Genomic DNA, 13,886 nt, shown 5'->3' with positions numbered 1-13,886 from the left:
GCTTCTTGGACCCTGCTCCTATCAGAGCATACACCAAGCACTAAGCAGCCAAATTCCGGCTCCCGGAACTGAGCCCACGGGGACTGCTTCTTGGAGCTTACACTTATAGGAGCTTACACCGAGCACGGAGCGGCCGAGTTCCGGCTCCCGGAACTTCCCTGGCCCGGGGCTAGAAGCCCGCGGAAACTGCTTCTCGGTCCGGGTCCTGCTGAGGGCCGGTCAGGACTCACCCGTTGCTTTGGTTGCCCGGCAAGGGGAACAAAATGCTGCCATTCGCATAGGATACCAACATGGCAGAGATCTGATGTCTGCAGAAAGCGGCGGAGGAGAGAACTTCATCAATACCAGCGGTGACATAAGCAGTTGGTCTCCTGGTAGGGGGGGTGAGGCACAGTCACCCGAGTCTCCTCAATTTGTCGTCGAGCCAGAGGGGAGGAGCCGGGCAGCCGCCAGCGCCCGGAGCAGGCCCAGCGGCTCGCCAGCGTGGTGACTGCGTGACCCCAATTGGAGAGGGGGCGGAGCGGAGCCGCCACCCGCAACCGCAAGGTGGGCAGACCCGCGACCCAGTGGTACATGGGCGTGGTAGGAGGGACAGGGCAGAGCCGCCGTTCGCGCTTGCAAGGTAAACAGACCTGTGACAGCCTGGCGGGTCAGGCCCAATGGCCTGCCAGTGTGGTACACACGTCACCCCAACTGGAGTAGGGGCAGAGCAGAGCCGCCGCCAGCTCCCAGAACAGGCCCAGTGACCTGCCGGCGTGGTAGCCACGACCCCCCAATTGGAATAAGGAGAGAGCAGAGCCGCCGCCCGCACCTGCAGGAAAGATACGCAAGCAGTATGAAAAGACAAGGAAAGAAAGGACCACAAGCAATGCAAGTCAACACAACTTTAGAAGAGGTAACAGCTGCAGCAGATGGAATGTCAGATAAAGAATTCAGGATATACATGCTTCAGATGATCTGGAGTATCAAGGAAGACATTAAACAGCAAAATCAGACAATGAAAGATCACTTCGACAATGAATTACGCAAACAAATCCAGGAAGCAAAGGATCAACTATACAGGGAGATAGAGGTTATAAAAAACAAACAATCAGAAATCCTAGAAATGCAGGAAGCAATAAACCAACTTAAAAACTCAATGGAGAATACTACCAGCAGAGTAGAACACTTAGAAGATAGAACATCAGACAATGAAGACAAAGTATTTCAACTGGAAAAGAACATAGACAGCTCAGCAAGACTGTTAAGAAACCATGAGCAGAACATCCAAGAAATATGGGATAACATTAAGAGACCAAACTTAAGAGTCATTGGGATACAGGAAGGTACAGAGCTCCAAACCAAAGGAATGAGCAGTCTATTCAATGAAATAATACAAGAAAACTACCCAGACTTGAAGAATGAGACAGAATCCCAAATCCTAGAAGCCTACAGGACGCCGAATGTGCAAAATCATAAGAGATCCACACCTAGACACATTATAATGAAGATGCCCAACATACAGAATAAGGAGAGAATTTTAAAAGCTACAAGAGAAAGGAAGCAGATTACATTTAGGGGTAAGCCAATCAGGATAACAGCTGATCTTTCAACACAGACTCTGAAAGCTAGAAGATCCTGGAATAACATATTTCAAACACTGAAAGAAAATGGGTTCCAACCAAGAATTGTGTATCCAGCGAAATTAAGCTTCAGGATGGAGGATGAAATTAAAACCTTCCACGATAAACAAAAGTTTAAAGAATTCACAGCTAGAAAACCATCTCTTCAAAACATCCTCGCCAAAGCATTACAGGAAGAGGAAATGGAAAATAACAATGAAAACCAACAGTGGGAGGTAGGACAGTAAAGGGGGGGGAAATAATCAAAGAGGAAAACAAACCATGTTTAGTAACAAAAATAAACAAATATGGCTGGAAGAACAAACCATATCTCAATAATAACCCTAAATGTTAATGGCTTAAACTCACCAATTAAGAGACACAGGCTAGTAGAATGGATCACAAAACAAGACCCAACAATATGCTGCCTACAGGAGACGCATTTGATAGGAAAAGACATACGTAGGCTGAAGGTGAAAGGTTGGGAAAAATCATATCACTCATATGGACTTCGGAAACAAGCAGGAGTGTCCATACTCATATCAAATAAAATAGATTTCAAGCCAAAGTTAATCAAAAGAGATAAAGAGGGACACTACATACTGCTTAAGGGAACCATACACCAACAAGACATAACAATCATAAATATTTATGCCCCAAACAATGGTGCAGCTATGTTTGTCAAACAAACTCTTCTCAAGTTCAAGAGTCTAATAGACCACCATACCATAATCATGGGAGACTTCAACACACCTCTCTCGCCACTGGACAGATCTTCCAAACAAAAGTTGAATAAGGAAACTATAGAACTCAATAACACTATTAATAACCTAGACCTAATTGACATATATAGAGTATACCACCCAACATCAAGCAGTTACACTTTTTTCTCAGCAGCACATGGATCCTTCTCAAAAATAGATCATATATTATGTCACAGGGCAACTCTTAGACAATATAAAGGAGTAGAGATAATACCATGCATCTTATCTGATCATAATGGAATGAAACTGAAAATCAACGATAAAAGAAGGAAGGAAAAAGCATACATCACTTGGAGAATGAACAATAGGTTACTGAATGATCAATGGGTTATAGAAGACATCAAGAAGGAAATTAAAAAATTCTTAGAGATAAATGAAAACACAGACACAACATATCGGAATCTATGGGACACATTGAAAGCAGTTCTAAGAGGAAAATTCATTGCTTGGAGTTCATTCCTTAAAAAAAGAAAAAAACAACAAATAAATGATCTCATACTTCATCTCAAAATCCTTGAAAAAGAAGAGCAAAACAACAGCAAAAGAAGTAGAAGGCAAGAAATAATTAAAATCAGAGCTGAAATTAATGAAATCGAAACAAAAGAAACAAGTGAAAAAATTGACAAAACTAAAAGTTGGTTCTTTGAAAAAATAAACAAAATCGACAGACCCTTAGCGATGCTAGCGAAGAGAAGAAGAGAGAGAACTCAAATTACCAGCATACGGGATGAAAAAGGCAATATCACAACAGACACTTCAGAAATACAGAAGATAATCAAAAACTATTTTGAATCCTTATACTCCAATAAATTAGAAGATAGTGAAGGCATAGATAAATTTCTTAAGTCATATGATCTGCCCAGATTGAGTCAGGAGGATATAGAAAACCTAAACAGACCAATATCAATTGAGGAAATAGAAGAAACCATAAAAAGACTACCAACTAAGAAAAGCCCAGGTCCGGATGGGTTACAGCAGAATTTTACAAAACCTTTAAAGAAGAACTAATACCAATACTTTTCAAGCTACTTCAGGAAATAGAAAAGGAGGGAGAACTTCCAAATTCATTCTATGAGGCCAACATCACCCTGATACCTAAACCAGACAAAGACACTTCAAAGAAAGAAAACTACAGACCAATATCTCTAATGAACCTAGATGCAAAAATCCTCAATAAAATTCTGGCGAATCGGATACAAAAACATATCAAAAAAATTGTACACCATGATCAAGTAGGATTCATCCCTGGGATGCAAGGCTGGTTCAATATATGGAAATCAATAAATGTTACTCACCACATTAATAGACTTAAAAATAAGAACCATATGATCATCTCGATAGATGCGGAAAAAGCATTCGACAAAGTACAGCATCCCTTTATGTTCAAAACTCTAGAAAAACTAGGGATAACAGGAACATACCTCAATATTGTAAAAGCAATCTATGCTAAGCCTCAGGCTTGCATCATTCTGAATGGAGAAAAACTGAAGGCATTCCCTCTAAAATCTGGAACAAGACAGGGATGCCCTCTCTCTCCACTTCTGTTCAACATAGTTCTCAAAACACTGGCCAGAGCAATTAGACAGACGAAAGAAATTAAAGGCATCAAAATAGGAAAAGAAGAACTTAAATTATCACTATTTGCAGATGATATGATTGTATACCTAGCAGACCCAAAAGGCTCGACAAAGAAACTATTAGAGCTAATAAATGAATTCAGCAAAGTGGCAGGATATAAAATCAACACGCATAAATCAAAGGCATTCCTGTATATCAGCGACAAATCCTCTGAAATGGAAATGAGGACAACCATTCCATTCAAAATATCTTCAAAAAAAATAAAATACTTGGGAATCAACCTAACAAAAGCGGTGAAAGACTTATACAATGAAAACTACAGAACCCTAAAGAGAGAAATAGAAGAAGATCTTAGAAGATGGAAAAATATACCCTGTTCATGGATAGGCAGAACTAACATCATCAAAATGGCGATATTACCAAAAGTTCTCTATAGGTTTAATGCAATGCCAATCAAAATCCCAACGGCATTTCTTGTAGAAATAGAGAAAGCAATCATGAAATTCATATGGAAAAATAAAAGACCCAGAATAGCAAAAACAATGCTAAGCAGGAAGTGTGAATCAGGCGGTATAGCGATACCAGACTTCAAACTATACTACAGAGCAATAGTAACAAAAACAGCATGGTACTGGTACCAAAACAGGCGGGTGGACCAATGGTACAGAATAGAGGACACAGAAACCAATCCACAAAACTACAACTACCTTATATTTGATAAAGGGGCTAAAAGCATGCAATGGAGGAAGGATAGCATCTTCAACAAATGGTGCTGGGAAAACTGGAAATCCATATGCAACAAAATGAAACTGAATCCCTTTCTCTCGCCATGCACAAAAGTTAATTCAAAATGGATCAAGGAGCTTGATATCAAATCAGAGACACGCCATCTGATAGAAGAAAAAGTTGGCTACGATCTACATACTGTGGGGTCGGGCTCCAAATTCCTCAATAGGACACCCATAGCACAAAAGTTAATAACTAGAATCAACAAATGGGACTTACTCAAACTAAAAAGTTTTTTTTCAGCAAAAGAAACAATAAGAGAGGTAAGTAGGGAGCCTACACCCTGGGAACAAATCTTTACTACTCACACTTCAGATAGAGCCCTAATATCCAGAGTATACAAAGAACTCAAAAAATTAGACAATAAGAGAACAAACAACCCAATCAACAAATGGGCCAAGGACCTGAACAGACACTTGTCAGAGGAGGACATACAGTCAATCAACAAGTACATGAAAAAATGCTCAACATCTCTAGCTGTCAGAGAAATGCAAATCAAAACCACCCTAAGATACCATCTCACTCCAGTAAGATTGGCAGCCATTAGGAAGTCAAACAACAACAAGTGCTGGCGAGGATGTAGGGAAAAGGGTACACTTGTACATTGCTGGTGGGACTGCAGATTGGTGCAGCCAATTTGGAAAGCAGTATGGAGATTTCTTGGAAAGCTGGGAATGGAGCCACCATTTGACCCAGCTATTCCCCTTCTTGGTCTATTCCCTAAAGACCTAAAAAGAGCATGCTACAGGGACACTGCTACATCGATGTTCATAGCAGCACAGTTCACAATAGCAAGACTGTGGAACCAACCTAGATGCCCTTCAATAGACGAATGGATAAAAAAAAAGGTGGCATTTATACACAATGGAGTATTACTCTGCATTAAAAAATGACAAAATCATAGAATTTACAGGGAAATGGATGGCATTAGGGCAGATTATGCTAAGTGAAGCTAGCCAATCCCTAAAAAACAAATGCCAAATGTCTTCTTTGATATAAGGAGAGTAACTAAGATCAGAGTAGGGACGAAAAGCAGGAGAAGAAGATTAACATTTAACAGGGATGAGAGGTGGGAGGGAAAGGGAGAGAGAAGGGAAATTGCATGGTAATGGAAGGAGACCCTCAGGGTTATACAGTGGAGGGGGTAGAGAGAGAGGAGGGGAGGGGAGGGGAGAGGTGGGGAGGGGGGAGGGTGGAGGATGGGAAAGGCAGCGGAGCACAACAGACACTAGTATGGCAATTTGTAAATCAATGGATGTGTAACTGATGTGATTCTGCAATCTGTGTATGGGGTGAAGGTGGGAGTTCATAACCCACTTGAATCAAAGTGTGGAATATGATATGTCAAGAAATTTGTAATGTTTTGAACAACCCACAATAAAAAATTAAAAAAAAAAAGAAGTTGCTAGTATAGATTATAACTAACTAACATTTCCATTACTGGCTATCTCAAACATACATCATGTATCCATGTGATTCAATAGAAAAATCAAAGTCAACTTTTAGAATTTTCAATTTATAGGAGATATTTAATGTTGATATTAGATAATTAGTAAGATTCATGGGTTAAAATCTGCAAAATTTCAAATAACTATTTGTGAATTACATTAAGGTATATCAAGCAATATATTTACCATAATTTTACTCATTTTTGTTTCAGAATACCTGGAAAAATGAATTAATATTGACCTATCTAAATTATGGATGGAAAAATTCAGGCCTACATTAAGAGTTTAGTTTTATTACAAAACATTGCCCGATCAGAAAATGAACCATGCAACTTCTGGTTAAGCATACTTTACTTTTAGGTTTATAATAGACCATTTACAGATAATGACTTGATTTCCATTAACTATTGTGTGGTTCCTATTGAAAGTTCTAATGTGCAATCTGGTTAAGTCATTTCTTGTGTACTTAATAGTATAACATACACTTTGGGTCCTAGTGATTATGTTTTATAAAGAGTTACTGCCAAATAACATTTTATATCTGAAGAGATTGTAAAACTATTATATTATCTAACTTAGCTATTGAGTACTTCTTAGCTCCAAGGAATAAGTTGGCTTTTTCTTGATTATCTTTGTAGCCAGATTTGAGTACTGCTTCTGGTATATAGAAGTCTCTAAAAAGTTTTTGATGCTAAGGGATAATGGATAAATACAAGTTAATTTTCTTCTGTTAAAGCTCTTGAAACATTCTAGTATTTGATACCCATATTAAAGAAGAAGATATGTCCCAGTGGTACAGTTGGCTCTTTGCAATGACATTCCCAGAGACAGAACATTAGAAGAGAGTACAGGAACATCCAGGTCTTTATTTGCTCACATATACAACCCTAACAGTGACCTCTTGGTTCCAAGAGAATTTGTTTCTTTGGTATTGAATGTCTTTGGTTTCTCTCTCTGGGCTCACTATCTGCCTTACTCTTCCCTGTGTGGCTAACTCTATGGACTACATCAGTAGATAGCCTTGCCTTCTGGCTTCCAGTTGGGTTGGCCATAGTAGCCTAGAAAGAAGATCAGAAGGAAGAAAGAAAGGTCAGGGCACATATTCAGTGTAGTCTGACTATATTCATCACCCAATAGCAAAACTTCCAACAGGTTGTTGGTTCTCTTTGCTCTGTCTTTGTCCAGGTACTAGTAACCACTGTCTTCCTTTTCATTACTATCAGTCTAAGAATAATAGAATGCCTGTGTTTCTAGTTTCAGTGATTTCACTAGACCTTGTCTTCATGTTTGTAAACATTCCCCTATTAAACTCTCCTAAAATTACCCAAGCTAGGACCCTAGGGCATTCAAAAGAGAGTTGTATTCTCTATCTACAGGTGATGACGTTTCACAGAAAGGAGGAAAGGAAGGACATAATGAGGGTTTATGAAATATTTTTTATGCTAGGAACTATGATGGATACCTTACATTTATTATCCCATTTAACCTTTATGTTGATACTTTGAAGTTAGTTCCTTCAATTACAGAATTGTGAAAAATATGGGCTGTTTGTTTTTAAAAATGTAATAAATATATTATAGCTAGCACCAATAGAGCATATTTTACAAACAAAGCATTGTTCTATTTAAATATTCACAGCATTACCATAATGCAGGCAACAACATATCCTCTTTTTAAAGATTAAAATGAAATGATAAGGCACGGAGAATTTAAGTGACTTGCCCAAGATCACACAGCTAGGATGTGATGTGACAGGGCTGGAATTTCAACCAAGGTATTCTACATATAGTGTAAATATTGTCATTTATAAAATTGTTTCACTTCTTGGTGCTTTTAAAATATATTTCATCCACATGACCTTTTTTTTTTGCACAGTCTCTCTGCATAAGCCTTATGTCTTTCAATCATTAGATTCCCCAAATGAAATCCTGAACCAGAATATTTTTTTTCTGTTTTTAATAGACCCCTTTTAGAGCAAAACAAATGATGGTGCTAAAAATCATATAGTGGTCGTTCTTGAAGTGGTTTGTACATAGAAGGGGGTGTGAGGAAATTCCTAGGGAAATGATCATATCCTATTTCTCCAACTGATTACTGGTAATATAAATGTATTCAGTTTGTGAAGATTCATTGAGCTATATATTTAAGATGTACATACTTTCCTGTATGTATATTACACCGCAATAAAATGTTTTTGCTTCAACATAAAATACTTTTTACAACTTGTACTTAAGAAAACAATTGTCTATGAAAGCTGCCTATTCACGCTACAATGGGTTGCATTATTTTTTGTGAGCTCTTGAGTAGCACTCCCCAGTAAGTTTTGAATCCCTAGTTCTGCACTCCACTTTTTGTGTTTCTATAATCTAGAGATTCGTAATCACTGAAAAGTCACTTGACTTTCTGAGCAACAGATATGTCCATGGCTTGACCTTTCTGTAACCAGAAGGTCATGTTAAATTATCTCTGTGCTCTTTACCTCCTGCCGGAACATTGTATTGATCCCTCTGTATTTTCAGGTTAAAAGACCAACGCAACTCTGAGGAATCAGAAACCATTTAAACATTTTCACAAATGAATTTCTGCCCCTTTCTCAATTTTTTCTTTGATTTTTTTTTCCATTTTGTTTATTCCACTGATCTTTTTTGAAAATTTTTTTCTGTGCTCCCATATTTCTTAATTTCATGTGGACAATATTGCAGAAGGATTATTGTCTCATTTGATGTTCCTTTCATCTTGTTTTTTAGGTTAGCAAGAAAGAACAATATATAAGTCACTACATGAAACTGCTGAGTAATATCAAAAGTTCACTTAGTTCACTTAATAAAGAAAATATGAGTTGTGAAGGGTATTGAAGACAGAAGATAATAGGGTCATATGGCCGAAAGAGGATTTAATGTTTTGTAAGTTTTACAAAGTCATTTTCATGCATTTGAAAATAAAGCCATTAAAGATGAAATTTTAAGAACATATTATTTTTTTCATGATGCAAAATATCACCTGTAACAAAAAGACATCGTAGATGTCAAAGATGAAAAGGGAGGAAAACAAAAGAATGTGTAATTTAAAATAGCTAAAAGAACAAGAAAGGAGACAAAAGAGTTTGAAGTCTGTAAGTGCTTTCCCTTCACCATCCACATTTAGAAGTCTTGTTAATTGTGTATGGAAAATTACTTCTGTTCTCACTGGGATGCCAAACTACAGGACAACAGAGTGTATTATTGGTGAGCTCTGCACATTCTAGTAGATTAAATAACATATGATAATTTTATCTATATCTAGAATTCAGCCCAAGATAAAGATATAGACTAGGAATAATAGAGGAATAAAACATTAAAAGTGTTCTATATTTATTAACTGCCTATTACACACCATGTCTATAGGACATACCTGTAATATTATTTTATTTAAACCTCATAGGAGTGTTCTAAAGTGATAATTTAACAGCCATTCCCTTAAATGAGTAAATTGTGCCTGAGAAAGTCTTAGTCACTGGCTCAAGATAACACAGTTAGTGAAAAGGGAGAACATGTTCCATGTGACAAGGATGTCAAACATTCTACTCCCAAGGAGTAGTGAGTAGTTAAAACCCTGAACTGAGAACCATCCAAAAGTAATGAGATGTTTCGTTTTCCCTGGGGAATTCGTTGTACATTGGGGAATAAGACTACATCTGAAAGTCTATGAAGTTATGAGCTAAATATTAAACATTTTATTGAAAATTATTAGATCATAGAATAGGGAAATTTTATTCAAAAGCACTTGAAATTATTTTTATTTTAAGTATACATTAAGAAAGAATGGCCAAAACTCCATGAATTCTAATAAACATATGATTTCATAGAAATTTTGAACCTTCAATTGCTGTGAAATTGATACTGCCATACTCCAGGATAAATTCATTCAATCACATTGCTGAAAGCATGTTCCACTGGAAAACATTCTGAGAAGCACCCTTTTAAAGAATGGGGTAGATATGACCAATAGAAGCTGAATTTCAGTTGTGATATTTTAACAGATATGACTTTTTGAAAATTAGATGTGATATGAAGTGTGTCTCTTTCTCTATTATGTAATTGCTTCCTCATTCCATGTACCCCAACTTGGTCAGCCTGAAAGCCTCTGACTGGCTCACATACTTTACTCCTTCTCTGGTTGGTTGGTTTCAGTTTTAAAGGGAGAATTATTAAAAGATTCTGGTTCAAACCCAACTACTATGTATAACTGTAATATTCTAATAAAAAATAAAGAGTCTGTGAGGCTAAAAGCAATATCCTCTCTGAATTTTTGACATTTGTCTAGATCCCTTTTCCCCAAACCCAAGCGCACTTATGTCTCTGATGCTATATGATCCTTATGGTGAGTACCCCAAGACTTAAGGTCACATTTCCCATCTCTGCTTCTCTTTTCTGAATGAACACAATTTTGCCATTCAACATCTTCCCAGTTTGATAAATTTTATCTGTCAATGTAGATATATATTTTCTCATAAGAACACACATCTCTGTAAAATAACTATATTTTCTTCAAAGATTGACACATTGCAGTGTGAAAGATCATTTCTAGAGAAATTTAGAAGCCATACATTTCTCAACTGCTTCTATAAAATTTCGTTGCTCAAAAAAGTCCTCAGCATTTTAAAAAATGCCTTAAGGCATTGGATCCCTTCATTGAATGTGAAGATAACACCTTACTATTACCATCAAAATATCAAGTATTTAATGTTAGATATGGAATTCCTTACAGCATTACTAGAAACAGTACATTCATTTTCCTTGCTTATTAGTAGAATAGTTTCCTTAAAGTTTCACAAAAATGGTGCAACTGTTTTTAAGATTTATTTGGATGTTATATGTAGTGAAACTCCTTTTTAGAAATTCCTGCATGGTAGCATTTTGTGTTTGTTTTCATTTTTGCCTTGGAAATTTTAAAAAGAATTATTTGTATAGAATTTCAAAATGATAACTTGTAGTTAATTCTTTTCATAGCAAATGTGTAGCTGTATTCTGAAAGTTAGTGTAGGGGCTGGAGGACTTACTGAAGAGGCCAGCATTTCTTTATAGGAGGCATCTACACTATAAATTAAAGAAACTTGTGATTAACATGTCTACCTGGCTGTAGGGAGAGTCTGATTCATGTCTCCAAACTAGCAGGGATGGCTTTTGCCTGGAAATCAAGGATTTCCCTGACATGTATGAGATTCAAAGTTTGTATATAATCCAAGGAGAAGAAGAGTCTAGTCACCCAAAGACTAATGTTAGCTTTACTAATTGACATTTTTTGGGAAATGTCTCCTGATACCCCAACTCTCAAAATTCCCACAATTATATGCTCCCTAGTTCCTTTTACTAACTCTATGTAGTTTTACATTTTAGAGATAATTGTTTTCCATGCTGGACAAGCAATACTGTAGGAGAAGGGGCAATATCTGTCTGATTTATCAGTGTATGCTCCATTACCTAACTCAGGTTTCTTGCTGCTCAATATACATCTGTGACTGATAAATTAGGTCTTTATAGATAACTGGGGCATTGAAAAAGCTAGGGGTGATCTCATATGAAGAGATTGTAGTCTTTCAAGCATAAAAATAAAGGCTTGTGGAGCATATGTGAGAAGAAATAAGCTATTGAAAGATAATAAAATAGATGGAACAAAGAAGCCCAGGAACCAGTGTGATAAGATAGAAAAAAGGCCCCAGTAATTAGACAGATCAGATCCCAAATCTTGGCTTTACCCCTTTTAGTTTTGTGACACAAGGCCACATATTGAGCCCTTACGTGTCATTGTGAAATGAGTATATTGATGCTAACCTTACAGAAATGTTGCAAAGGTCATAGGATTTACTCTTTTATGTGGCTTCTCTCCTGAGTAATTATTACAACAAAGGTTAAACATTATTTATTAGTGACTATAATTTTTCTTAGTATAATATGTAAGCAAAGAACTGAGAAAAATATATGAAAAGCTTTCACAGAATTATTTCACCTCTATTTAAATCAGATATTTCTAATTTGAATTATCTATAAGGAGAACGGGTCATTCTGAAGCAGGTTGCAAAATGTGTAAGAAGGGAGAACATGTTCCATGTGACAAGGATGTCAAAACACTCTACTTCCAAGTACACAGGGCTAATCATATATGATCTTTGTTTCTTTATATGTTTATTTGTCATCCTACCCCAAACTGCATAAAAATTTAGTTGTTTATGTTTTCTGTCTTTTATAGGATTAGCATTCATTAAATTGTGTTAATTAGATTAATTAGGCTACAGATCTATAATTCTGGCAGAAATAATTCAACTAGATTTGACCTAATGATGATATTATTTTTTGTTTTATTTTTTACCTGCAGTTTTCTCTCTTCATCCATCACCCTGGGCAGTTTATTAATTAGACATATTAAATATCCTTAAATACAATTTTGAATTTCAAAAGGCATAATCATGGAAATGATTCATTGGAAGTGTGATTTAACTGGATATATTTTTTATTTCAGTTTGGGAAGCAGCACATAGAGAACCTCTTCAGTGACCTGCAGGATGGAAGACGCCTCCTAGACCTTCTCGAAGGCCTCACAGGGCAAAAACTGGTAGGAAACTTGTTTTAAAGAAAATTTGCAGTAATCTTAATAGAATTTCAAACCAGAATCAAACAGTATAATTTATGCACTAGTAAATCACTAATTTACTAAGTAACAACATTTGAATAGTAATGGGAGACCTATTCCTGTATAAAACAATTTCACATTATAGCTTTTATTTTGTCACTATCATATTTAGAACAATAAAGTAAAATTTTCAGTAACATAGCTTATGTTAATTAATAACATTATTTCCTTTTACCTATTTGATATTCTTCTTATCTAATGTCTTTATGAAGGCTTTTATGCATAATAACTTAAAATTATCTTTCTGCTTTTGTGTATTTGGCAATTCTTTTACAATGAACCTTTATTAGCTTATAAATAAAGAAAAAATTTGGCACAGCATATAAATGTATAGGCATTTTAGTCTAATACACAAAACCATCTGCAATGAGTACGTTACTTCCCTTTAAGGACTTTCATCTTGTCTAACTTCAGAGCATTCTTGTGAGATAGATAAGATTGTCAATAAAGTCATCTGTGAGTTTGGGTTCAATTGATCAAGGTCTCATAATGAGAAAAATGTCTCTTAAATCCAAATCTCCTGATTTAAATAATCTTCTTCTTAGATTGCTATTATTCTTTTAAGTAGAGTTTAAGACCCCTGTCTATAGTTAGCCATTCTGCATATCAAATGAATCCTGCTAAATTACTGTCTTAATCTCTTTTTTGCCCTTCATTACAACTTTGCAGCACAGGCATGCACACACATACACATACACGCAGAGTCTTTGTAGATACTGTACAAACTCAAGCTGTCATTCAAAGTCAAAACTGGCAAAAGTCGTGCTGTCCAACTTGCCTCCTATAATTCTTTCCATTTTCTCAGATATACCTATTTTTCACCTGTGTTGCTTTCTGTACTTCTGTACTGTCTTTGAGAAGCTTTGGTTTCTCTTTCTCAGTGATGCCTTTCCCAAAATCTCTCTGATAAATCCTTGCTCTTGTTACCCCATAGAGCACCTATTTTTTATTTAATTGTTGCTTTATTATTTTCAGTGTATTTATGACTATGACATCTCTCCTCAATTAAACGCCAAAGTTCTATAGAGAAGGAACATCTTTGC

General features: G+C 36.4%; 1 protein-coding gene across 7 annotated transcripts in view; it reads left to right on the top strand.

Annotated features, from left to right (window-relative positions):
• The window catches only part of Dmd (dystrophin), a 2,062,171-nt gene that overhangs the window by 317,894 nt on the left and 1,730,391 nt on the right, over positions 1-13,886 (top strand). For all 7 annotated transcript variants that reach the window (XM_071606751.1, XM_071606753.1, XM_071606749.1 and 4 more), the window contains exon 3: positions 12,673-12,765. In XM_071606751.1, the coding sequence (XP_071462852.1) occupies positions 12,673-12,765 (93 nt within the window). The remainder of the gene's footprint in view (positions 1-12,672; positions 12,766-13,886) is intronic.

Source organism: Marmota flaviventris, chromosome X (genome assembly GCF_047511675.1).
Source record: "Marmota flaviventris isolate mMarFla1 chromosome X, mMarFla1.hap1, whole genome shotgun sequence".
NCBI classification, from domain to species: Eukaryota; Metazoa; Chordata; class Mammalia; order Rodentia; family Sciuridae; genus Marmota; species Marmota flaviventris.
This window is presented reverse-complemented; position numbering and strand designations above follow the sequence as displayed.